The sequence below is a fragment of the Gavia stellata genome, chromosome Z, assembly GCF_030936135.1.
Source record: "Gavia stellata isolate bGavSte3 chromosome Z, bGavSte3.hap2, whole genome shotgun sequence".
NCBI classification, from domain to species: Eukaryota; Metazoa; Chordata; class Aves; order Gaviiformes; family Gaviidae; genus Gavia; species Gavia stellata.
In genome coordinates this window covers 67019949-67046550 of record NC_082637.1, presented here as the reverse complement: position 1 = coordinate 67046550, position 26602 = coordinate 67019949, and the positions used below count along the sequence as shown (strand labels likewise).

Here is a 26602-nt window from a genome sequence, read left to right as displayed (position 1 = left end):
AGTTCACAACAGAGATTGGGGAGAACTTGATTTGTGCTTTGGCTGCACTCACTGTATTCATCCTGTCTTGGTGGAAGAAAGGAAAAATTAGTATCGTGAGTCGTAATTAAGTGGCCTGGTAAAGACAAGTGCAGATCCAGATTCTCCACTCCCAGCAAATACCGTTCTGGAGCAATGATACAGAATTATACAGAGTTCAAACAGAAAAAGTGTTAAACCAAAATAACAAGAAAAGAAGAGCACAAATATATTCTGCTCTGCTATGTTGATTTACTGACTTATAACAAAGGTTGACTAATCTCACCTCAGTGCTGAGGAATGAGAAGCTACAGAATGATGAACTAGATAAACAGTTAAAACAAATGCAAAGTCAGGGAGATGCTATAGAAAAAGCATGTTGGTCTATAGGTATTTACGGGAAAAATGAATGGTTTTGACTTTCATTGTATCTGCTGTAATCTATGCCAGAACTCACTTTGATCTCTGGTAGGGAAATAATGAAAGACCATGATTTCCTGGTATTTTAACCCACATTGCAAAACAAGTTTTCTTAGCAGCTTAAATACAGAATTCAAAATACATTTTCTGATTAGCTGAGGGCCATTGTAAACCAAGCAAATCACTTATTCTTTGCAAACTCAGCAGACTGTGAAACACCAATGTCTTAACCCAGCTTCAGAACAGCCCCAAAGAAAGAATCTAACACTCTGAGGAATGACAAACTTCTCATTTTTGTGATTTGAAGACCTCATAAAAAGAATTGTGCAAAGTATGCTTCATATTTACTATTTCCTATAGGAACAACACAACGTGGAGTAACACAGGCTAAGTACCATTAAGGGTTAGCCTTTCTGTGAACTTCGAGTATTTATTGTTCAAAAAGAAGGCAGCCGTGAACAGAGAGAAGAATAAATGATACGGTCAGCACGCAAGCTAGAGTACTTAGACAAATATTGGCTGACATAAATCTAACAAATACAGAGATCTGAAATGCATGGATTAATAAATCAGAGCTTATTTTAAAAAACATGGAACAAAGAGATTGGTGTGGGGTTTTTTACTATTTTTTTACACAAAACATGTTGAATGACATTGCGATAATTTCTACAGTAAACATCAACAGAGGCACAACCATCAAAACAGGAATGTTTATTCTCAGATCTTCTCAGATGCTTTCCTTTGTGTTGTTGCTGTTTTTTTCCTTAATCACAATAGATAGTTTTGACAGCCTGCCCTACTGCTGGGTTCATGCTCCAATCCATGAATTCTTAACAGATTCAGAGGTTTAGGATTATATTTTTCCATAATGAGTATGTCTGCTTATGCTTTATCTGCCCTAATTGCAGCCTTATGTGTTAGCTTAAACTACATCTGTCTCCTTTCCCTGTTCCCCTCATCCAGAAATTCTCTTACCCTTTTGTTCCTTTATATAATATTCAAAAACATGCTTTTTCAATCTATCCTATTTTGTGCACTCTGCCCTACCTACCATTTGCAATAGTCTGACCTCATCTTCCCCAGCGTTCCCAATGTAACATCCAGCATCTAAAAGCCTGGTACTGGGTCCTCTCTCTCCTCTGCAATACTGCCTGTGTCTTTTACCCCAGCTTCACCACCTCCTTTGCTGGTGGTTTTGAATTTCTCATCCTCACTTTCAAGGCCCTTCCTTTTTGTGCAGTCAGTGACTGGTTGCTGTCTTCCTACAGGATCCCTTGCACAGCTATGGTGCTTGTCAGACTTTGCAGGGAGTCACTTCAGCATTCAATTGGCAGGGGAAAAAAAAAATCAGTAACACAGCTAACCAAAAAATATGGAAAGGAAATCAGTGGGCAAGACAGGGTCACAACAGCCAATGTTGGTTAAGCCTGTTTTGGAACAGCAATGCTTTAGTCACCATTTTTAGATTTCCTACCTTGTGCTCCATCCCTGACTCTTTTCTTATTGCCATTAAGTTTCTATCATCTCCTTTGCTGTCACTCCATGATCCTACATACCCTCTCCTTCAGCTAAAATCGTCACATTTTTTTTTCAACCTACAAAGATTTAATACCATGGCAAAGCTTAGGAGGATAGTTAGACTTGCACTGTATCATATCATTAATATCATGGCAAAGCTTAGGAGGATAGTTAGACTTGCACTGTATCATAAAACATCACCATAACTGTTCTCTGCTATTTGTGCTGCCTTAAACCAAGGCAAGGTGAGAGGAGAAGGAACGTCTTTATTCTTTATGGGGCAAACAGATATCCTTCCTTTCTCAAACACATAATCGTGAGCATGTACAGTCGTAAGTGAATACAGTCACATATGAGCTAGAAAGAGGTTTATATTCTGGGGTTATATGATAATGTGATAAATGTCTTAAAAATACAGAAATACCAGCAATTGTGGTTAAAAAAATGTAGTTAGAAAAAACACAGCTCAAAGAAGAGGTATGTGCTGCACTTTTTAGATACTTTTCAAATACAGCTGCCACATCGGACTGACAGGTTTACATTATAGGTCAGTCTATATCACAGGCCAATGAGTGAGTAGCCTCTTTAAATCCACAAAAGACAGAAGACAGTAAGTGCTCAGTAACAATTTGGGGATTAAATAAAAGCCTTAAGAGCAACAGAGATGGTATTTATCCTCTGTTCTTCCTCAGTCTCTCATTTTTAAACTTTCATGCTGTCATTTCATTACCTCTGTAACACTCCCCTGATTAAGTGAATGGGTGACGCCAACTTCACTGCCGCTACTACGGAGGTTTGGAACACCCATTCTGTGAAGTGTGTAACACAACTACCACCAACTTCTAGCTTTCCAGACTTAAATGTAATGAAAGGATGTACCTTCCTCTAAAGTTCAGAGATGTAACTGGCACTGTTTGTTCCCTTTAATCCCACCTTGAAATCAGCTTGCAGGAAAACAGAGCCATAATGCCAGAGAACAGTAACATACTGGGTAAAGTAAGCATTAAACAATTTGTTCTTCCCTGGAGATAAGTATCTGGCTGAAAGACTATTATTTTTATTCTTTGGCTTTTGGAGTTAATGTTTTATATAACAATTACACTAATAAACTGAGGCTTTTGCAGAATAAAGTGTATTTATTTGCCAGCTCAGAAGTAGTGTTCCCAGATGTGTCAGAACATAAAAGACATTCAGAAGAAGAGGTTTGTGTTTTACACAGCTGGCTAGCAAACCCAAAGGCTGCTCTGCCACCCTTCGGCAGGATTTAGCCTGGCCAGCAGCGACACCGGGAGGAACACGACGATTAAGAAAAAGGCTATGCTATGCCTTACTGTGCAAGTCCCTGTCCTAAAATGCAGAAGCATTTCCCTGTTGGCTGGAGGAAAGCAATGAGCTGTATGGCAAATCAATGCTAACAATTTAGCAGAAGAAAGAGAGACTGTGAAGAAGCATGTACCTTTGAACCATGCACCTGCAGGCAACCATGTTCAAAATGAAAGGTTAGATGAGATGCTTTGCATGGCAAGAAGCACTTCAGCGGCAGCTTAAGTCTGCGAACAACTGAATGCAATTAATCCATTAGTTTTCAAACACGAGGTACGTAGCGAATGACAGCATGTTTTGCTGATTAAGGAATACACATTTCAGAATACCGAACACAAGACATTAAAAAAGTCCTTGCCAAGCCATTGTTTTTACTCAAAAATTTAATTCTATGTGATTAAGTCACTTTACCCACATATAAGACTTCAAAATTTTTGTCCTCTTCCACATAGGAAAATAAGAGTATACACTTGTGCAACACGTTGGTGCAGCACCAGCGTGGCAAATGATTCAGAAGACAATCCAGGCAAAGAGCTCTCCTGTAATTTACATATTATTTTTTTACATAGCTCCGGTTGAGATTAATGCAGAGACTTGAATGGATTAGTACAGGCTAATGAGTCTTGAATGCAGCAACTATATATAATACCTCATACAGAAACATAGACAGCTGCCACAAATTATGAGTTCTGACCTACTATTGATGAGTAGTATTCCTGGTTCCTGAAAACAGTTCCCATACCAACTCTGCTATTAGAAACTGCGATAGGATGCAATAGAATGGAAGAGCTCACAGCCTGCAGATTTGATTTTTCACTGTTCATTAAAAAAGCAATTGCTCTATTTGTTTGTAAGTAAAATTGACATGAGTAGAATTTGCATTTTTCTTCAGTTAAAAATAATATGGCAAAAAGAAAGGAAGTTACTTGGAAGACTGTTCCCATCAAGGTCATTTCACAGTAAGCAATACTGTGCTAAGAAATGAATTATTGAGCATGTGTCATTTAACACTTGTTATTCACTGGTGTTACACACTCAGCGGTAATTAAGTTTATGCAACAGTGGAAGCCGCTGACAGAATTTGTATTAAAACTGCAAGTTTCATTATGTTGCACATACTAGTAACTCCAAGACACATTTTATGAATTCTCAAATTGCTTTCCTTGGGTGAGATAACCCAATGACAGCTAATGCAGTTTACAATCTCCCGAGCAGACATTCCAAATTGAAACAGAAATTGAGAAACAGGTCGCTACAGTATCTTTAAACCTCCTTAGTTTAATACTTCATTGTAATCATAACTGCTTAAAGGCACCTAAATCCTTGCCAAAACCTATTACAATCTGCAGCTGTCTTTAAAAGGCACTCTCCCCAGAGACACTTCACTGGAAGTCATTCAGCTAGTCAATTCAGGTAGGATTCTTCAACAACAGGTAACTAAATGAACAGAAAGGTGGAGAGAAGCAAATTGCAAAAATCATCTAAGGAATTCAAAGGTGTCTGGGAAGCAGATGAAGCATTATGATTACCTGCTGTAATGCCATACTAGCAGTCCAGTGACAATGCAGATAACATGATCTTTGGAATAGAAATTCATATTCTCGGCAAAAGTCAGGATGAATTTGTAATCTACTTAGAGACATCCTTCTATTTGTCTACATAAAATATATCTAATGTGCTTACTCGTAATACACAGAGGTGGTTACCCAAGTATTTCAAGCTGAGTCCTCTGCAAGACTATGCAAAAATTTGTGTTGAAGACGGGATTATTACATATCAAAATGTCAAGTTAACCTTTAGAAAAAGGTTTCGTGTGTCTGCTATACAACCATCATCTTGATTACATTCCTACATTTTTTTCCATTCATACTGATTTTCAGATAATGATTTGAAGACCAGTCAAACATCACACTCACTATCCCATTTTTGTTCGGTTTCACAGCCTGAGTTCACATACCTAAAGCCAGATGGCAGAGTTAACCTTATTGCTGTAAATTAAACCACTGGACTTGTAAAATTATTTTATCCAGAAAGAGTAAAAAGGCTGTTATTTTCTGGAACAGGTGTGACATAATGAGGCTATCCAAAAACTATTAATAAGCAGCAAAAAGGGGAAAGAGACAAGTTCTTGAACTTATTTTTCATTCTTGAGACAGTTTCACAGTGACATTCAGTGCCACGGAATCATATGGAAGAATACAGCTTCTGTAACTTGGGCTATTTTCACAATAATTAAATTAAGAAATTGGATTATTTCTTTGCCCTCTGTCTCCTAATTATTTATCTGTCTGCTAGGGGATTTCAGTTCTTTCTGTGTGCAAACATTCTTTCATGAAATTCGTTTCCTAGTTAAATGGCCAAGCACAAAGAATTGCAGGAGAGAGTTCACCTGGCTGTAAGAATCTCAGTAGTAAAAAATTTTGGCTGCCTTCTGTTTGTTCTGTAGAAAGTGACACCCAAAATACTTTCTATAATACAGATGTAAAATTCAAAATACAATGTATTTTAAAACTAGATATTAAGGTGAAAGAAGACCAGCTAGCATTGCGGTACACTGGACCTTTAACACAATTTGGGTGACATTGCTATTGTAAGACCTTAATGTCAAACTAAATCAAAAGCCGAATCAGAGTCCTAGAATCTGAGCCCAAAATTACTGGCTCTGCCATGTTCAGAGACTGTGAAAATTTGGCATGTAAGATTGAGAGGGAAAGAAATCTCCTCAAAAACGGTGTATTAAAAACCTCACAAGTTACTCTGTGGAAAGCTATCATCAGCCTAGTAGCACCATGCCTTTTCTCATCCTGGACTCTGAGCAAAGCTCCTAAACGAGCTGCTGATGGCTGTAGTTTCAGTGGCCATGAGAAACCCCCACGTAAGGTGAAACACCCATAAACAATTTGCCTTTCCCTGGCAAATTCCCTCTGGAAGAATATTCCCTCCTGGCTGCACCTCCAGTTCTTCAGCTGGTTTGGCTGTAGGGTGTCACAACAGCTGTGACAAACTGAGTTGGCTGTGACTCCTCCTAGCATTAAAGAAGAGGTTCCAAGAGACTACAGCAGCCCTTGGTCTTACCCCTTCTCTCCCAACACACAGGGTCAAAGTCTCCTTTCTGAAGGAGAGACAGGAAAACTAAAGTGGCTCTTTTAGCCCAGTGATTCTTCTCCTGGCTAGCAGCTCAGTGTGTGAAAATGGACAGTCAGATGAATGTTCCTGCTCCAAAACAACAAACAAACCTAGAAGCCCAAGGTATCTCACAAAATGTACCTTTATTTATGCATTGAAAAATAGCCCGGTACTGCCCACCCCCCATAGCACCTGTAGGAAACTCAGCACGTAGTTTGAAGTATAGACCTACTACCAGGAAATACCAGTGAATGGCAGGGAGACAGGGGATACAGACAGTGTTGATGCTGAAATATAGCGATAAGGCAACAGAAGATTATCCAGGCTGCTTGAATCCACGTTTGTTAGTTTCAGTCACCCTCCCTTCCTCCCAAAGACCACATACTTCTCATTTGAAGACTGAAGTAGTAATTTCATACATTGAAAGTGAAGCAATTTTAGAGTAGCTGATTTTTTGACAGAATTAGTATCCTTGCTGCAGACAGATTTCAGATAATTAATTTTCTTCCCCATGAGGCTTAGAAGGTGCTTGGCTCTGAAATGGTAGGAGAGTTCATGGCACGGTTGTTCATAAGGCTGTTACTGAAACTTGATTCCTTGAGCCAAAGGTAAATCCTTACTGTAGTTGATTGTACTGGAAGAGAAACAAGTATTTAGAGACCAGACTTGATCACTAAGGCAGACTATGCAGTCCATTTCCTATGTACAAGGCTTCTGATTTCTGTCACACATGTACAGAAGAATTCTGTAAGCAGTTTGCCTATTTAAAGTTATGAACTGACTTTACTCCGGTTTTCAGTATGGTAACTATGTACAGGGGAAAACCATATTTTCCATTCTCTCTTCCTTGATAGATCAAGCAGAAAGTACAGTTTCATTCTCTGTTTAATCTCTTACTAGGAGAATGTCCATACAGAAGAATCAAGGTGGGATTTCTCACATTCATAAGCCTTTGCACGGAAACCAAAGTTAGCACTGGTAAAGGCTAGGGAGGCCAGCAAAGAGTGGGAATGGTGAATCACTACAGCCTGTCAGGAGGTTTATGGATAGATGCCCAGCATGTAGCTAAATCACCCACCACTGGCAATAGTGGCCCTCTCACTGTGGTTGCCACGTCATGTACTTCCTGACAAGTTTCAGTAAGTTAATTTTTGGCCAAGTTTAAAATCAGGCAAGAGGGGAAAAAACCAGATTATTTTTTTCCTTTTGAGGAACAGTGAGTAAAGAAAGGTCTTTATCTAGATCCTTCAAATCATCTTCTACTAGGAACACAGATGCAAATTCTTGCATGAAGAAAAGGCAATTATACTCATACATGGTTATCTCACATTTACCAAAGATAGCCTCTTGTAGTCAAGGATTTATACATTTTGAACTTTTACAAGTTTATCTGTAATCTACATTTATTTGGAATTTACAAAGACTGCCTTACCAAGTAGATCGTCTCATATAAAGTTTCCATGAATCACTTCCAGATTCTCTTCCCCCACCAGTGTGCTTTTCACCACCTGTAGGAAAAAGGTTATAAATGAAAACTTGAAATTTTTTTGGAGCATGGGAATCTGGACTAACTCCAGGAGGTGAGACACTTTATAAAAACTCATGGCAAAAACTATTCCTTTGCCCTTGTTCTATATCCGAAATAATTACCAGAACACCACCACATACAACTCACACAGCTAGCTCTTTCCTCATGCTTGATCCTAAAAACATCTGCCTGGAGTTGAAAGTCTCATCATGTTGGCACCAGAGGACCTTGTTTTAAAGATATTTTGTTTTAACATGAGACAAGAGTACAAGAATGTGCTGGTTCTTGTACTGCTTATATTGTAAGGAGAGTATTTCTTCTTCTCTCCCCCCACTTCCTTCAGTATATACAAAAAAGAGAAATAAAGGCAAAAATGTATTTAAAGACTTTCTCACAAAAATACTTTATGCTGTAATTTTTACATACACATGCAAACATATACAATAAAAATGCTCAAGACTGTTTTAATTAAAACTGTTTTAAATAGTCTTCCACTCAGCCACATTTCTAAACACATTCAGAACACACTTCTGAGTTATGGGGGGTGGGGCAGGGCAGAGCAGGGAATGATACACGGAGTATCTAAAAACCAAATACTGGTATTTTTAAAAGCTGAAATCCAACTACCTCTAGTCAATTTCTGCTTTCTGCTAAAGCAGTATAATTCAAAAAATAACTTCATTGGTTTCTTCAGATTTAGTAATTCAAATGGACTGATTAAAACCTTGAAAAATAAGATGAGGAGACCTATATTACATTAGTTTTACAGTGGTAATGCTTTATTCTCTTCCAGAGTCATTAGGAAAAAAAATCCTCCCAGCTTTAAAAAAAATGAAGCGTGAGGAATAATACCAAGTCTCTAGACCTGATGCTATAGGATTTCATCATTTAAAGGATAAAGAAAAAAATGTAAGTAACATACCAAAAGCACCTCCAATCTCAGCTCCACTGGTTGGGATGTTAACATTCACAATGCCGCAGTCAGATCCCTTTGGCCTAAAAACAAAGACAAGACACAAATACTCCTCAGGATAAGGAAAGGCTCCTTCCCTAAAATGGGGGCTATACAATGCTCAACTAGCATTGTGCACAGGTTAACAGAAGACATGAAAGACTGTGATCTTACACTTCAGAAAGGTAGAAAAGTAATTTAAATTATACCCAAGCCAGCGGAAAATCCTTCCCAAATCCTTGGTAAAGATACTGCTGGAAAGACCTTGTTTCACTTCATTATTCCAGGCAAAAACCTCCTCTTCCTCCTAAAAGGAGCGTGTGTCAATGGTTAAACTATGACTATTCAAAGCAAAGCAGTTACAAAGAAGCACTGTGGGGAAAAAACCCAACATACCACAGCCATAATGCAAATATACTGAATGCCACTTGGCAAATACACGTGCACCAGGTAAGGGATAGGATACCTCCACCACTGCGCAAAACACACAACCTGCTTTTGAGCAGGTTGACATGAGCAATAAAAATCTATTCCTTTACAGACTCTTATCTTAACTCCAGTGGTCTTCACAGAAAACACATAAATGTAGCTACACAGTGAGGTAAGCTATTACAGTGGGTGTCCCACAGTGCAGAACAACAGTTATCACTTCTTCAAGTGCTGGTACAATTACAAGAACATGACATACATCTGAAACCTCTCTCCTGACTCTTCTGTTAGCATTCTTGACATCTAACTAATTCCCCATTGTTATTTTACCTTAAATTTCAGCACATACAGTATGGGGGCAAATGTCTCAGTGTGGACAATGGGTGCATTATGGGGAAGGCCAGTCACAATGGTTGGTTCGACATAGTTTCCAGGGCGATTTATAACCTTCAAAACACATAAAAGAAGAAACAACTGAGTAAGTTCAAACCAGCACCCTGCTTAGTACTAGCGCAGGAAAGGAATCCTTCATGTTCTGATTACTACAGTTGTGCCTAGCAATCAGAAATAGAAGGTCAGGTCACCTGAGCAGGTAACTTAAATTTTACTCACGTAAGTATTTAAAATACAGAAGCATAACTTAGTCTACTAAGGAGGTAATCAAATCTCAAAGTCTAGCAGCTGACAAAAAACACTTCCTTTCTCCTACTTTTAAGCTGATTAGTAAACTGATTAGAACTTTACAGGTATTGGGAATAAAGATGGTGCCAGTGAAAGACAAGAACTGCCAGAACATTAAGTCCATGAGAATTAAAGATCCCATACGATGAAGACATGCAAGGGGCTCTCCTGAATTCTCAGTATCTCCTGAAGTCTGATATTGTGAATCCAGGGACAGAACAGCATTTTTCTTTGTTATGTGTTTGATATTCACCATTTACAATGCTGTTTGTATTTTCACCATCACCTGCAACTAAGGAGTAGTGCAAGCAACAGCCAAAAGCTCTTAGCCGTTTCTTGGAGAAGGTAGCTTCTAAGTAGACCCATCTTTATCCTAAAGACATGATTGCAATTCAAACATTCTCAGACTGACTAACTTAACATCCTGTAATGGCTGACAGGACAAACTGAGGTACAATTTTGGCCTAAGCCACCATGTTACTGTATTTTTTTCCTAGGGCACTACATGTAGCAGGGAGAATACAAGTAAGTCACCTTTCCACCATAGACCACAGAGCCACCCTGTTGTTTTGCTTGTTCTACTGCATCAAGGAACATTTTCACTGCTTCTTTGGTATGAAGAGGCCCATACAGAGTGTCAGCTAAAAACAAAAGATCCAAAGACATACTTTCAACAAAACTGTATACATTTGCAAATATTCTTATCATGACATTTTCGGAGTAATTATTTAATCTGTCCAAGATGAGCAGTATTAGCTGGATTCTTCACCTCCCTTTCAGGGTTTGTATTCTAAATGAAACCAGCTATCCCCACTCCCTGGTAAACTGCTAAAATTAGATAGCTTTGATCTATAATCTCTTTCAAATTTAAACAGAAAGAAATAAACAGAAATTTGTCTCCTAAACCCATGAGTTGAAAAATAGCTACTTACAATCCCACGGATCACCGATGCGGACCTGGGCATAGGCCTTAGCAAGCTTTGCCACCACCTCATCATGGATGCTTTCATGGAGAAACTAAACAAAACGTGGTAAGAAGGTTGTAAGACAGCTCAGCCTATGTAACTATTCCTGAAGTACTACTGCACTTTGAAGAGGGCTGAATGAAATGTGAAGATAGTGTTGCTCATATTCAGCAAATCCCAAAGTTAAACACACGAGCAAGGCCTTGAAACAGCACCAACACCATGAAATGAAGATTTAAAATCTTCACCATGAAGATTTAAAAGAAGCAAAGAAACAGAAACCTGTTTTAATTTTACCCCATCTCAGATCAACGGTACCAATGTGTTCTGTAAACTCTTCAGTTAAGTGTTTTAGGACAAATACTCAAGTGATTTTTATTGCTATAATTCGAGAAATCACTGCCCTTCCTAGACACCCAAAGTTAACCTGCATCAATTTTGACAAATATTTACCCAATCAACCCAACTCTGAAAATATACAGACATAGGCTGACATTGTAGCACCTTTAAACGTGTTGAAAATGATTGATTAAAAATAAAGTAAGCAACACATACGCCCTTGCTTTGCTGAAATCTAAACCCTGCACCAAAATTTGTAGCAGGCACAAGCAAAGAAGCTCTGGCAATGAAAACAGAGAAAAATATAGGAAGTATGGTTAAGTTTTATTTTCCTGAGTTTTAGCACCAGGCACATTTAGAAACTCATACAAAAAAACTCTTTAGAGCTAGAATTATAGTGGAATGATGAACTACCATCTTATTTTCCCATCATACTGATTTTTGAAAAAGTAAAAGTGTTTCAAAGATTATTTGTTGCTCTCCATAATATTAGGAATTGTTATACTTATTGGGAATTAAGTTTAAATACAGAGCTACCCAAACCAGACAATACACATTTACTCACCAGCCTTCTAGCAGTTGTGCACCTCTGACCCGCTGTTCCCACAGCAGCAAATAGAGCAGATGGGATGACTAGGTTCAGATCTGCATCTTCAAACACTTAACAAAAATTGAAACATCAGCCTGTTACTGAAGTAAACAGGTAGTCTGCAAGACTTAAGACACTAAACAATATAATAAACTGACAGGTTGGTCAAGAAGCATTAGGAATAGTCGTACTAGCATAGCACACTAAGATATACAGAAACACCTCAAAACTCCTATTACTTTTACACTTGGAATTAGACACACGCAATTGGACATAAATGTAGGTCTGAACAACTGAAGAGAGCCTTTTGCAATGAAGTTTGCAAAGAACCTCAGCTTCATTTTAACCCAAGAAGCTACATGCACTTTCTTGCCCTTTTGTCACCTCGGCTTTCTCTCACTGAGAAGATGTCTAGCAGCATAAAGAAACAATGGTAAAGTGTATCCAGATGGCATGCAAAAAAGGTAGCTAAAACACATAGGTACATAATAATGTAAAATATAAATGAGCTGAACAAATTCATCTGACTAGAAGACATTGGAATGTTTAAAGCCAAGCTAGTATGAGTAAGCCTCAAAGGATCCCCAAAATACCACTCAGCCTAACCAGCCCCACAGAATTTTCTAAGTATCCAAAATTATTAGTAAATCTGGAACAAAGTCCAACCAAACAATGTTTATGCCATCATTCAAAGCCAATTCCAGAAAAAGCAGGACTTTCATATGAAAAAGGAAACAATTTTTTAAATATAAAGCAAGTTTATGCTACTGGCTGCAAAACAGCACAGGAAAAAAGAAAGACCTGCTCAAGTGTGGTTTTCAAAAAAGCTTAATATTCTAGATAGGCAATTACATTTGTTCAGGAGAAAGGCGAAACAGAAGGCTACAACACAATGGGACAGCAATTTAGGTATTTATCTACCTTTTATTTTCTTTCTGCTACATTGCTCAGCTTCACAGTATTTATGTTATGTTTCTATGGGAACTAGATCATACCCTAAGCTACTTAAACCTGTAAATGTGCTACTGAAATAAAAACCTGCATGCTTTGCTTTCAAGTATCGTAAGTGTCTTAGACTTTCTACAACAGGGTTACAGTGTTGGTGGATATAGGAAGAGCAACTGACACCATCTACTTGGACTTGTGCAAAGTGTTTGACACTGTCCCGCACAACATCCTTGTCTCTAAATTGGAAAGACATGGATTTGACAGATGGACCACTCGGTGGATAAGGAATTGACTGGATGGTCGCACGCAAAGAGCTGCGGTCAGCAGCTCGATGTCCAAGTGGCGATCAGTGATGAGTGGCATTCCTCAGGGACTGGCATTGGGACCAGCGCTGTTCAACATCTTTGTCGGTGACATGGACAGTGGGATTGAGTGCATCCTCAGCAAGTCTGCAGATGACACCAAGCTGTGTGGTGCAGTCGACATGCTGGAGCGAAGGGATGCCAACCAGAGGGACCATGACAGGCTTGAGAGGAGGGCCCATGCAAACCTCATGAAGTTCAACAAGGCCAAGTGCAAGGACCTGCACATGGATCAGGGCAATCCCAAGCACAAATACGGCTGGGCGGAGAATGGATTGAGAGCAGGCTGGAGGAAAATGACTTGGGGGTGTTGGTTGACGAGAAGCTCAATGTGAGCTGGCAGTGTGAGCTTGCAGTCCAGAAAGCCAACTGTATCCTGAGCTGCATCAAAAGAAGCATGACCAGCAGGTTGAGGGAGGGGATTCTCCCCCTTTACTCTGCTCTCGTGAGACCCCACCAGCATCCAGCTCTGAGGCCCCCAACACAAGAAGGATACGGAGCCATTGCAGCCTTCCAGTACCTGAAGGGGGCCTACAAGAAAGCTGGAGGGGGACTTTTTACAAGGGCATGTAGTAACAGGAAAAGCGGTAATGGCTTTAAGCTGAAAGAGGGTAGATTTAGATTAGATATTAGGAAGAAATTCTTCACCATGAGGGTGGTGAGGCACTGGAACAGGTTGCCCAGAGAAGCTGTGGATGCCCCAACCCTGGAAGTGTTCAAGGCCAGGTTGCACACGGCTTTGCGCAACCTGGTCTAGTGGAAGGTGTCCCTGCCCATGGCAGGGGGGGTTGGAACTAGATGATCTTTAAGGTCGCTTCCAACCGAAACCATTCTATGATTCTATGATTTATATATATGTACTTATATTCTAAAATGCTAAAAATGTGGTGTTCACTAGATCAGAACTATCCTAAAATAAATTTATTTGGCATTGTCCACACCCCATTAGTAAAGCTTCCTGCGTCTCCCATTCCCTTCTTCACTTCAATGGTGAATACATAAAAGAGCTTGAACTTTCATTTTTTATTTAAAACACTACCCCTCCACAAAAGTGAAGACAGAAAAAACCCCAACATTCTCCTACATGCTTTTTAAACCCCCAGGTGTGGAAAAAAAAAACCAGGAAAAGGGACAATTTGCTACAAACATTGATATACTAACTTCTAAATATCATCTATAGGACTAAATTTCTACAGTGCGTATTACCAATAATGGCATTGTTTCCTCCCAGTTCCAGCAGACTTCGACCTAATAAAAGCACACAAAACAAGTTATGTCATGCACACATGTATTCACTGCACTTCATTTTAAGTTTCATTAAATGTATTTTTCTGGATAGACAAAAAGTTTTAGGCATCACAATCAACTAATCACTCTAGCCAAAGCAGAAAATTACACCAAATACTACATATGTCACATATTGTGAAGAAAGCTACCTGGCAAGCAGTTAGGGCAGAAAGAAGCTTAAAAAAATAGGCAAAAATAGCACTGGAAAGGAAAAGATGAAAACAGAAATAGTTGCAGCATAAATAGTACGATGCAGACAAAGAAGAGGAGGAGGTGCTACGGAGATCAAAATGCATACATGAAATTTAACCAGGCTTATTTATTTCTCTGGTAACTGTTTTATCTCAAATCTAAGAGGAGGAGTTACCATCTACTTGTGGATGAATCTTTGCAATCTGTTCTGATTTTTTTTTTTTTTTTTTTACACTCCTATGAACTTCAAATGTATAAAATAAGAAAATCCTGTTCACAAGGTTTTCTGTTTAAAACTAAAAAGTTAGAATCCAGCAGCTGTGCACAGACTCATGCCTGTACACTTTTAAAGATTACCAACACAAACAGCACCTCAAAAATCGTAACTTTTCTCCTGTATTTATAAGGAGCAAAAGGCAAGGGGGCATTTCTCCATGAACACATTGCCAAAAGACCATAGGCCCTGGCTGTTCATCTTGACAATCTCCATAAAATTATATTCATGGACACCCCCCCGCCCCCCCCAAATTAACTGTAGGACCATGGATTTGTGGATACCCTGGAAAAAACGCTGAGTTGTAACAGAACTAACTGACAAATGCAGTACGTAGCCCTGAGCAGTTTCAACACCCTATTTCCATCTTTTAAAAAAATAAAAGGTAACACAAGACGCAAGTGAAACAAGCTGTTATTTTAAAATCCTATGGAGCTCCCCTGCCTTTCCCAACCATGGAAAGAAATGAAGCGGAGGAGACCCCACACACTCACCAAATCTCTCCTGAACCATAAGCGCTACCTGCTTGCCCACTTTCGTGCTGCCAGTGAAGGACAACAGGTCCATTCTCTCATCTCTCGCCATTGCTGTACTGCACAACAGGAGACATACCACCATGTTCAATGCAAGAACAGACAGCTGGAAAAGCTGCTTGCACTTCCACATAAACGAACTTCAACCAGGGAGAGCTTTTAAAGTCAGAGACACTTCTTTGCAAACATCAGGTAAGTGACCGAGCAGACGGCAGGAAAGCTTCTTCTTAGTCAGAAAAGAGGAACAAGGCTGTTTCCCTCCCCCTTTTCAGACCATAAAAGCATCACCTGTACTAATTTTGAAATTCAGTCTAAAGTACGTAGTGAGATCATCTCCAATTGTTAAGTTCCCTAAGAAAACATGCATACCTGTGACCTTTTTAATGCTTGCCATCTGTTTTGTCTTCTCTTGAAATGCTCAAAAGATACATATGAATATAAGTTTGTACTGGGAATTTCTACATTGTAACAATCAAACAAAACAATTTGATTTGTACACCTTCCAAACACAGGTATGCATGTATAAGCAAGTGCAGAGTCCTATGTCAGCATGGAAAATGAGGAAGTATTCTCCTCCACAAGTGGTCCAAAAGGCCAATGGGCTAGAAATTGAAAACTCTTAAGAATGTGATGAGTGGAATTTAACATTAGCTGTATTCTTTGAGTGTAAGCATATGCAGAAGTAGAATATACACATAGCCATGTCTCTTCATTAAATACCTGATACGTTATTTGTCAGCAGCTGATCTCGCAATAATAAGTAGAAATACACATTATGTTTACAGCAAGGTCAGAGTTTCAGACCAGTTGATAAAAATTATGGCAACAGGTATGCGCATGTACTGGGAAATCCTGGAGATCAGAATAACTTTACGAGAAGTACCTCAAAGAATATTCTTTATCCTCTACACATCTTCACAAAACGCAAGAAATGTTACCTACCCAATGTCTGCTCCACCACAAACCAGAGAACAGATTGCTCCAGGCAGTTTGTTATCCTCCAAGACTTTGGCAATTATCCTAGAATCAAAGGCGTAAAAGATTTCTGACAGGTTCGTATAATAGGGAATAAACCATTAAAACTGTCTGACCATGTAGAAGCAGCTACAGATTTTTAAAAAGCAGCAGTCTTGCAGTTAATTGACATGTAGTTTGTGCAACACATAACACACTCCTCTCATCAAGGACTTTGGTGTTACGATCATAGCTCACACAGAAGTAAGACTCTAAAATATATTCATTATGCATCCACACAACTAGCACAGACAAGCATTAGATCAGTGTGTAAAAACCTTGACCACACAGTCTCTCACCATGAGAAAGAGATATTTATATAACTTCATGGAGTTACATAAAATACCTGTAAGTAGTTTGGGGCCATGGTTCTCAGGAGTTTAATATTAAAGCTACAAGACTTACTAATTAGTTATTTTAAAGGGCCTATTTATATTTAGCATTTAAAAATAAATGTTATTCATAGCACGCAATAGGTAAGTATTTGAAATGCTAATATAGTAAGCAAAGTAACAATACACCTAAAGTAAGTATCACTATGACATATATTCTTTGAAGTTCTTCTCCTTTTTATCAAGAATGAGTTTTGAACCCTGGAAACACATGCTAAGGTGTTACTAAATCTAGATAATAAAGATTGCGTGAAGGCATCTCCAGGATATAGGTCTACACAGCCAGCCAAGAATTTGCCAAGAAACTGGGTGCTGATGTTGGGCTGAGAATCCCCAAAAAACGGGATGATCCTGAAACATGAGTGCATGATTGAGGGAAGCTGAATTTCGTCAGCAATTAATCTTCTACAAGGAAGCAAACATCACAGCTAGCCCTACTTCAGCAGAAGCACAGCCCTGTTCCCAGAAAAAAATGGCCAACAGTATAGGTAACATCCTATATACACTGTTACTTCTCAGGTAACAGGGAAAAGACGTTCTTCTGACCACTAAGCAATACCTCAAAAAGAAAAGAAGTTGTTTAAAAAGCAAAACAGAAAGCAAAGAAACCAGAACTCACTTTGTAACGGCAACACTAATGAGGGATGTTGTAGGAGCACCCTTCCTGAAAAAAAAAAATTGAAAAGAAAAAAGAATGAAGTTATTTCCTGCCAAATTCTTCAAGACAAGAAATAATTAAAATACGCAAATTTTAAGGTATCTCAAATACAGCACACTTTGGATAGGCTGATTTTCACATGCATGTTAAGAGAGCAATTCAAGTGTTTCTTTCCACAGCTGAGCGTTCAGAGCTTCTACTGAAATCGCCATGAACAAGAGCTATGCCAAACATTAGAGTGAAGCAGGTAGATAAATGTGAAGCAGGAGTGGGGAGAGGAAGTAAAGCTACTTATTTAGATTCTTAATTTTAGCTGTACCAATTCTGAAAATATTAACTGTTCACTATCACTGCTGCAAGATGTCAACCTGGGTTCTTTATTAACAGGCCATTTGGCTGGACAGGTCTGAATCTCAATACCTCATAAAAGAGGTTACCACAAAATAAAACAAAGCTCTCTGACTACAAGTGAACCTAAAAATAAACAGAAATTAAGCCTACATGAGATAGAATCAAATATAACAGAAACATCAGACATTCCGTAACAATTTCATGCCCAAGATAATAGCTCTCTAATTTTAAAATACTGTTAGCACGTTGAAGAGCTGTATCTTACCAGAGGCAAGCGTTTCCACAAATCATTGCAATTGCGCTGTTCCACCCATAAACTGCCACAGGGAAATTAAAGGCTGTGATGATTCCTACTAACCCAACGGGATTCCACTGCTCTATAAGGGCATGGCCGGGTCCTGAAGGCAAAGACACAACGTAACGCAATTTGCATCCATTTAATGTTTTTTTTAAAAGGAAACCATGTTAGCAAGGGGCCTAGTATCACTCCTCTGTCCGTCAGAGCAGTAGCTGTTAGTATATGTGCTCTGCAGCTTACTGGAACAAGGTTAGCTAGATTGTGGAAAAACCCAGTAACAGGAAAACATGAAGTTTTACTATTTTAACTATTCAGTTAACAGAATGGTGACTGTTAATCAATAACTGACAAAAAGGTCTCTCATTTCCAAGTACAATGCTGTACGTTTTACATACGTTCCTCTAACACCTTCAGATCAAAGAGACTCTAACGCTTCAAAGAGTGGAGAGAAAATCTATTGCCTCTCTTGCTATACGCCACAGGCACTACTGCCTACCAGCATATCTATTCCTAAACAACATGCTCCCTAAATAACTCACAGTACAGAGATTTTGCTGCATTACATCACTGTATATTTAAGATACATCTACATTTCTTCATTTGTACAAAAAAACCCCAACCCCACACTCAAAAAACAACATACATATGCACACACTTACTTTCTGAAGGCAAAATAGGTCCACCAATCATTCGGGACAAACCAACAGCATAGTCGCAGACATCAACATACTCCTGCACTTCCCCAACACCCTCAACAAAAATCTTCCCCATTTCCAAAGAGACCTGAAAAAGTTAAGAGCAAGACAAAATTCTTTTTTAAAAAATTCCCTGGCATCCCCAATACATTTTGTCTCCCAGTAATGTCAGGTACATATGTACACCAGGTAAGATTTAATACACATTTTTTTCTTTAGAAGATATTCACCTCTTCCTGAGTTATTCACGACTTAAAGAAAGAACACAATAGACAACTTGATGGGAGTAATATTCCCATACAATAGGAGGAAATTAGATGAGAAAATTAATGAACAGATGAAATTAAAAATAATCTACTGAAAGAAATATCCAACAGGAATGAGGTTCATAGGTTTAGATCAACAAAACACTGAATTTCCATAAGGACATTTGCATACACTGTGGACCAGGTGTGGAATAAATTGGAGAAGGGGGATTACTATGCTCCAGCAAAAGAAAATGGTCGTTTACATTTTTCATAAGCAAACTACTCATTTTACAACATCTCAAAGTGAGTTTGAGAGATTCCATTTTCATACACTGCTGAAAATGTCTACACATCTTTAGTATTTCAGTAACCTGGGATGTTAAGGATTTTTTTGTTTTTTTAACTGAAGTCAATCCTAAACTATGTCCTTCTGTTAAAAGCATTTTAGATGTACACAGCAGACATACAGATTATCAGTAAGAGAATAAGTTGGTATTTAAAGACATTTTCCTCCAAGTAAGAAAATTCACTAATTTAGGAACTGAAAAGTCACCCAGTTTTGTAGGTTGTGGGCTTGACTACACATGGAGTTATTCACTGACAGCGGTTTCTGAACAGAAGCACATATAAGCAAGCCCTGTAAAAGCAAAGGGAGAAGTTCCCCACTTGTCTCCCTTTCTTCCCTAGCAACTAGCAAATGTTTTAAAGGACCTGTCCTTCTATGTCCTGCACAGCACTGCAAGAAAATCTCATTAAGACCATCTCATCTTCTGAAGCCTTATGCGTCCACACGTCATTTTGCAAAATCCTGTACATCACCAGAAACAGCTCAAGGTTAAAGACTCTGTATTAGAGGAAGGTCTTTTTCAGGACACTTTTAGTATCAGACAGTGCCCGAGCTGACAGGCAAGTGGGAGAACAGCAGGGCAACAGTTGCAACACTCCTCCCGGCCAGAGTACAGGCTCAGAATGAATTACGCTTTCTTTTCCTGTTATATATTACCATTTCCAGTGTAGGATGCCAGAATGCAATCTTACATTATTTTTTTTTTCTTTTCCTTCTTTTAAATTAAAATCTCTTTAGGCAAGCTAAGAGACTAACAGCATATTAACAATTATTAAGGTTAGTACCGCAGAGTGGTGCGTTAGAAACCAAGAAAAACCAGTTTTGACATACACACTCGCCCAACCCCCTGGCGAAGTTAAGCTGTTTCTTAAAACACTTTACCAAGCTTCCTAGAACTTTGATTTTTTGTCTCAGGGCATCACCAATCTGTCGCACTATTTCTCCACGCTTAGGTGCAGGGATCTAGTCAAAACAAAAGAAAACAGAAGAATCGATTGGAGATTGAACATCTGTGACTTCTGTCGCATATATACTGCTAGTTTTCTACCCCTGAAGTAAGAAATCACCGATTGCTGTGCTTTTTCACCTATCTTCCCAAGACATCGTTACTCGTTCGTTTTTATCATGTGAACTGCTTTACAAGAAACTGTTTCCTGCCTCAGAGACTGGTAACACTGCACACATTTATGTCTGTTCAAAACTTCAGTTTCACTGAATATTGCCAGAAACATTCCGATTATTATTTCTGCTATTTCTGTTCAGCTACACCTCCCACAATGCCCCCAAACAATCAGCTGCACCTCAAGAAACAAGCGTTTTTTATAAAAGCACACTTAACTGGTTTCTGAGCTTTTGAAGTGTACTTAACATCACATTTTCAAACTTTTTGCTTCAGTATGGCAATGGCTGCTGACATTTATTTTGTTAGCAGATGCTGAGATGCGCAGAAGCCTCAATCATGGAAAAATTAAACCATATACCAAATATTAATAGGTATTTTTTTAATGTGGTATCAGTATGTTAGATTAAAATCAATAGTCAGGATCAATAATAAACCATACGCGTGCAACAGGGTTTACAGGATTAGAAACTGCTGATGAACAGGCAGCTGGAAAGACAGAAGTGACAAATACATAAACCATGCAAGCATATCTCTTTACAGGCAAAATCTTTCAGATAAGCTCATTAAAAAAGTAAGATTCACAAACTGAAAACAAATAGCTTTATGGCAAGGCTTTAAAGCATTTGATCTGCTGATTCACCAACATTATACTCACAAATTGTAACAAAAGAACACGTACTACATATCCTGAGGAAGCTGAGGAAGTTCTTGTGTTTGTCCTAAACTTCCTTCTCTTCAGGCAAGGCAAACTACTTTGCTGGATAAAATACACAATGCCTGATACCTTACAAAACTGAGGGTTTTGCTTGTATCAAAGAAGTGGCAGGTAGCTATTAAAACCCAAGCCTGCCATGGCCAGCAAGAGAATGGATGCTGGCTGGATGCAGCTTGTACAGGGACACTGAGAACTACAGCTTGCTAAGGAAAAAATAGCTTAGCTATTGTCTGACACAGCAACATAACACTGAAGTTTTGGAATAACATAGCTGTTTTATGAAATACCAGGACAGCTGGTGAACAAAAAAAAAAGCACACTCAAAACCAGCAGTCTTCCTCACCCTGTGAGAATAAGATTATCACCACAAGTTAGGTATCCAAATATTCTGCAGAATTCTTGCAGGAGAAACCATTCGGCAACCTAAAGTTAAGCACACCCACAGGGATAATTTGCTCACTACAAGGTTTCTGAACTTCAGCAGACCTGTTGGCAAAGGCTTACAGGCACAAACCTGGATAAATTTGCCAGGCTTTTCAAAACAAACATTTTCCACAAGTCAACGTCCTCATCTTTGTACCTCAATAGTAATGTGCGCAAGTTGTCTGGGTTTGTTTCTTGAGGTCCTCATTGCAGATTTTTGTTTTAATGCAACATACACAATATGAACATGTTTTTACACCTCCACCTGACAGGGCAATTTAATGGTCTTTACCTGCCAGAGATATGTTATAAAAGATAAGTCTCTGTTAACTTACATCAGCCCAGACCTTCCATGCCTCTTTAGCCTTCTTTACTGTTTCTTCATAATCCTCCAAACTAGCCTACATGAGGAAGCATGTCGAAGAAAAAGTTAGGGAAACCAAAACCCGAAAACAAACACTATAGAAAAGCTTCTGCATCCAACTCAAGACATTTCTAGTGGGTAGTACTGCACTACAGAATGCCACTTTCACAGGAAGTTTATATTCTGGCATCGTTTGGTCCCAATATGGCATGTTGAGTTGCTTGAAGTTACTGTTGGGGAAAAGCGTATGTGCTGCCTAAACAAAAACAAACATGAGCAGGAATCTTCCTTCATATGACAAAGGATGCTCCATAAAGAATAGTTATAAGGGAGGCATTCATCATACATTCATGTATCTCCTTTCATATTAAGATATTACTACTATTACTTAACAATATTTTATATATATATTACTACTACTTAACAATATTAAACAAAGGCTGTGAGGACTGTCCTACTCCACCTGCCTCAGCGGACATCAACAGCTAATCGAATCCTAACACACAAAAGGAGTAGGTTAGCGCCATAGCACTATTCTCACACTAAAAACTTTCACAGATTTACCACGTGAATGCCACATGGCTCTCCTTCATACCTGCCCCCGGCCACTCAGCTCCACTGAATAGCCGCGAGCCACCCCTATTCTGCAACTCCCTCTAGGAACATCCGAAAAGGAACAGGAGAGGCCCTCGCTTTCCCAACAATACTTGCAAGGGGGGGGGGGGGGGGGGGGGGGGGGGGGCAGTGCGGGGGGAAGGCGAACAGCCTGGTTTTTCTTCTTCCCAGAAAAGGCACTGGCTTAGGTCCAGCAGACGGCCCGAGCTGTGATGAGCTCCACCAACCGCCTGTGGATTCAACACGCCATAGACCCCCGCCGGCAACCACCCCGCCGGGTTCGTGCCCTTCGAGAACCCGGTCGAGGGGAGGCGCAGCTGCCAAAGCAACGCCCAAACACCCCCTCCCTCCGGCCACGGGGGGCGGAGGGCTCCTCCCATCCCAGGAGGCGGTGGGTCCCTGCCCCCCCGGCTCCCCCGGACGGGCCGGGCCGAGGCGCGCTTACCTGCCGGACGTTGGCTATGGGCTCGTTGTTGGCGGGGCAGTACGTGGTCACCACCTAGAGCAGGAGCGGGACGATGAGCAGCGGGGCCGCGCTCGCCCCCTTACCCAACGGAGGGGGCGCGACGCCCAGGGCCCCGCCGAGGCCCCGCCGCCGCGCGGCCCCGCACCCCCCCGCGCCCCAGGGCCCGGCTCCCGCAGGCCCGCTCCCCGCGTCGGGCCGCGCCGCCACCCGCACCTGCCCGCCGCCGCCCCAGCGCCCGTTGTACACGCCCAGGTTCTCCTCCTGCAGGCCCAGCTCCCGCAGCCAGGCGTAGCGCGGCTGGCTGACCAGCAGGGTAGACATGGCGGCTGCCGGGGCCCCGGCCCACAGCGGCAGCAGCGCAGCGGCAGCGCGGCGCACCCCCAGCATGGCCGGCGGCCGCCCGGGTTGGGGGGGGCGGGGGGGGCTGGCGGGGGGGGCTGGCGGGGCGGGGGCACGAGGCAATGGCCGCCGCGCCCCGCCCCGCCCCCCTGCCGCCGGCGCCGATTGGTGGGGGCGCGGCGGCGCCCCTCCGCCGGGCCCCGCCCCTGCCTGCCTGTGCCCTGCCAGCCCCGTGCCTTCCGGCTGCCCGCGGCCCGGCTGCCGCCTGCCTGCCGGCCCGCTGCCTGCCCCCTGCCGGCCCCCTGCCTGACCCCTGCCGGCCCCCTGCCGGCCCCCTGCCTGCCTGCCCCCTGCCGGCCCCCTGCCGGCCCCCTGCCGGCCCCCTGCCTGCCGGCCCCCTGCCTGCCCCCTGCCGGCCCCCTGCCGGCCCCCTGCCTGCCGGCCCCCTGCCTGCCCGCCGCGGTGGAGGCAAATGGGGTAGAGCCCAGCCTGTGCAGAGTCCCAAATCCTCCCCCATTCCAGGTTCCCCACAAGGACCAGCACGCACCTCGGCAGTGCAGGGCAGCGGAGTCCTACCGTCGAGTATTCCTCATGGCAGGGGAAAGTAAGAGACCACAGGCATCAAAACAGGGAAAAAGCTGTAGCTATGCTTATTCAACAAAGGAGTAAATAATAAGAATAACAAGAAGAAGAAGAAGTAGGAGTGTGCATTACCATCTTCCTTCTTTAATATCGTGCTTGAATCTCAGTGAAAAAAAGTGGCTTCAGCTTCTAGGCCAGCAACTTATCCAGGCTCCAGCGTTTCTGATTTTACAGTCTTTTTATTTCTGCTTTCCTCAATACAGGACTAACATACTTGCCTCACTTGATATGCACTCATCTTGCAAAATTGCAAAGGATTTTTACCTCATATTTTTAAACTGTAATTCCCCTTGAGAGGCTTTCAAAATTTAGATGACTTACTGTGATCACGAAATACTGTTTGTTTTCAGGAATGCAGTATTTTCTGAATGAGCAAACCAATTAGGAATAAACCCTGATACTAAGCTTTAAATGCCTTAGCACACACTTAAAGGAGAGAAGAAAAATGCCACTGATTTCAAGAATGCCATGTTTTGGTTTTTGTTTTGGACAACTACACACTTTTGCTGACTGTGAATTGCATTAACTATAAATATTTTGCTCTTTAAGAAACGGTTGTTCAAGTAATTTTGTAGAATGAAAAGTATCTTTGAATGATGTAAACAGATTAGTATTATAAAGTAGTCTGGCAAGGTTCAAGAGCTGAAGATGCCATTGTCACTTGTACAAGGAAACTGGGTTTGCATACTATAAAACTTGTATCAAGAAGGCAGCAATCCATTCACCTTTGAGGGGAATATATAAAGAATCTCAACCAAAAGCAACTCAAAGAGGAAATTAGTATAACTGAAACGTAAAACTCTTTCTCAGCAGGGGGATGAAACCTTACATCTACCCAGAGACCAAACACCAACAAGAGAATAGCAGTATAGGCTTTCTTCCCCTGCTTTGACATCGTGCTTTTACAACTGTGACCTCAAGAAGCTATCCCACGGATGGTATGGTATCCTACGCTGTCAGTTCATCGGCCGGCCGGCAGAGCCTGCCGAAAACCTGTCAGATTCCATCACACCTGACCTGGAGTGAGCTTCTTTTGATCTAGTGACCCAGAGGTGTGAAGCATCCCTTAAGCTATTCTGTCTCCTGATGACTGTTACTCGTAGTGCAAACCTTGTTCTCGGAAGGTTAATTTCATGTATAGATCAAATACATAGACTAAATAGGCTCCAGCCAGCTGCACCGCATGCTGCATCTGGTGAAGCTGGACCTGCAGCAGCTCCACGCGTGCCTTGGGGAAGAAAAGCCTGGGATGAGAGTACCCCCTCCACTTAACTGAGAGGCCTTTGTGGCTGCAATTGTCCTTGCATAGCGTTCACCAGCACAAGAGAACACTGGAGGAACAGAAGCCCACAGCTCTGTGTTTGAAATCGTCCAGATGCCCATTGGAGATCATGACTTCCATTGACCCTAGGGAAACTTTACAAAGATTTTCCTCATGTCTGGCCCTGACACCTCCCAGAAGGGCTAGAGGGATATAGGGATATACTTCAGTGCGAGGACATGGGCTTTCTTTTGGTATTAAATTTGGTGTCTGGATCACAATTCTTATGAGGAGCGGCTGAGGGAACTGGGGTTGTTCAGTCTGGAGAAGAGGAGGCTGAGGGGAGACCTTATCACTCTCTGCAATTACTTGAAAGGGCGTTGCAGAGAGGTGGGTGTTGGTGTCTTCTCCTGAGTGACTAGCAACAGGACAAGAGGAAATGGCCTCAAGTTGCACCAGAGGAGGTTCAGGCTGGATATTAGGAAAAATTTCTTTACTGAGAGAGTGGTGAAACGCTGGAAGAGGCTGCCCAGGGAAGTGGTGGAGTCACCATCACTGGAGGAGTTCAAGGAACATGTGGACGTGGATTGTGGGACATGGTGGTGTTAGTTGATGGTTGGACTTGATGATCTTACAGGTCTTTTCCAACCTTAGTGATTCTGTGATTCTGTAATTCTGTGAAATACCAAGGTTGTGAACCCATTGCCTCAGGAGCGTCAAGGACCTGAAGGCAACAGTGAGCCTTAATGGCCCTGACCAGCCTTGCCTGGGGTCTCCGTCCCTCACCCCCAGCCCCGGACACCGACTGAAGCTCAGCCCTGGGCCTCTGGTCTCTCCTGCCATGGCTCAGCCATAGCCATGCCTCTGCTTGGACAAGGATGTGGTGAGCCAGACCCTGACCCAGGGGCTTCTGGCCTCTGCCCATCACCATGGGATCTGCTTGTCAGCCACTGACTTCATCCTGACCCTGAGCAGCAGACTGGCTTCCTGGCTTCACCTCGGACCTGCCTCATCACCTCCATACTGCCTGACAACCTGGGCTGTGGCTTTGGCTGGTGAGGCCCCTGTCCTGCCCCCCAGCTCCCCGTCCCCCAGGGAACAGTGGCCCTTGCTGCTCCCTGACAGAGAGGGTACAGCTGGTTCAGGCCGATGGTCTCTGAGAGGTGAC

General features: G+C 41.5%; 1 protein-coding gene across 2 annotated transcripts; it reads right to left on the bottom strand.

The window, feature by feature from the left end:
* Positions 1-6529: 6529 nt before the first annotated feature.
* On the bottom strand, positions 6530-23545 carry ALDH7A1 (aldehyde dehydrogenase 7 family member A1). 2 transcript variants are annotated; one of them, XM_059833575.1, is made up of 18 exons: positions 23406-23539; positions 23172-23225; positions 22083-22148; positions 20369-20449; positions 18857-18980; positions 18165-18297; positions 17510-17554; positions 16427-16504; positions 15446-15543; positions 14405-14446; positions 11865-11959; positions 10928-11012; positions 10530-10636; positions 9645-9761; positions 9095-9192; positions 8856-8929; positions 7838-7913; positions 6530-7039 (listed from the first exon to the last, which is right to left on the bottom strand). In XM_059833575.1, exons 1-18 carry the CDS (start codon positions 23511-23513, stop codon positions 6985-6987), a joined length of 1536 nt encoding a protein of 511 aa, XP_059689558.1. In that variant the 5' UTR covers positions 23514-23539; the 3' UTR covers positions 6530-6984. The 2 variants fall into 2 exon arrangements, with proteins under 2 accessions (XP_059689558.1, XP_059689559.1); XM_059833576.1 differs by lacking the exons at positions 10530-10636; positions 10928-11012 and having other exon boundaries at positions 23406-23545.
* Between the last annotated feature and the right edge of the window lie 3057 nt (positions 23546-26602).

Excerpts from the sequence above, each read along its gene's own strand:
- ALDH7A1 (XM_059833575.1), bottom strand. The coding sequence starts at position 23,513 with ATGTCTACCCTGCTGGTCAGCCAGCCGCGCTACGCCTGGCTGCGGGAG. Across the intron at positions 18,298-18,856 it reads ACCTATTTTGCCTTCAGAAA|GACCCGGCCATGCCCTTATA; the intron begins GTAAGTGTGTGC and ends CTTTGCCTTCAG. Across the intron at positions 10,637-10,927 it reads CATCGGTGATCCGTGGGATT|CTGACACTCTGTATGGGCCT; the intron begins GTAAGTAGCTAT and ends TTTTGTTTTTAG.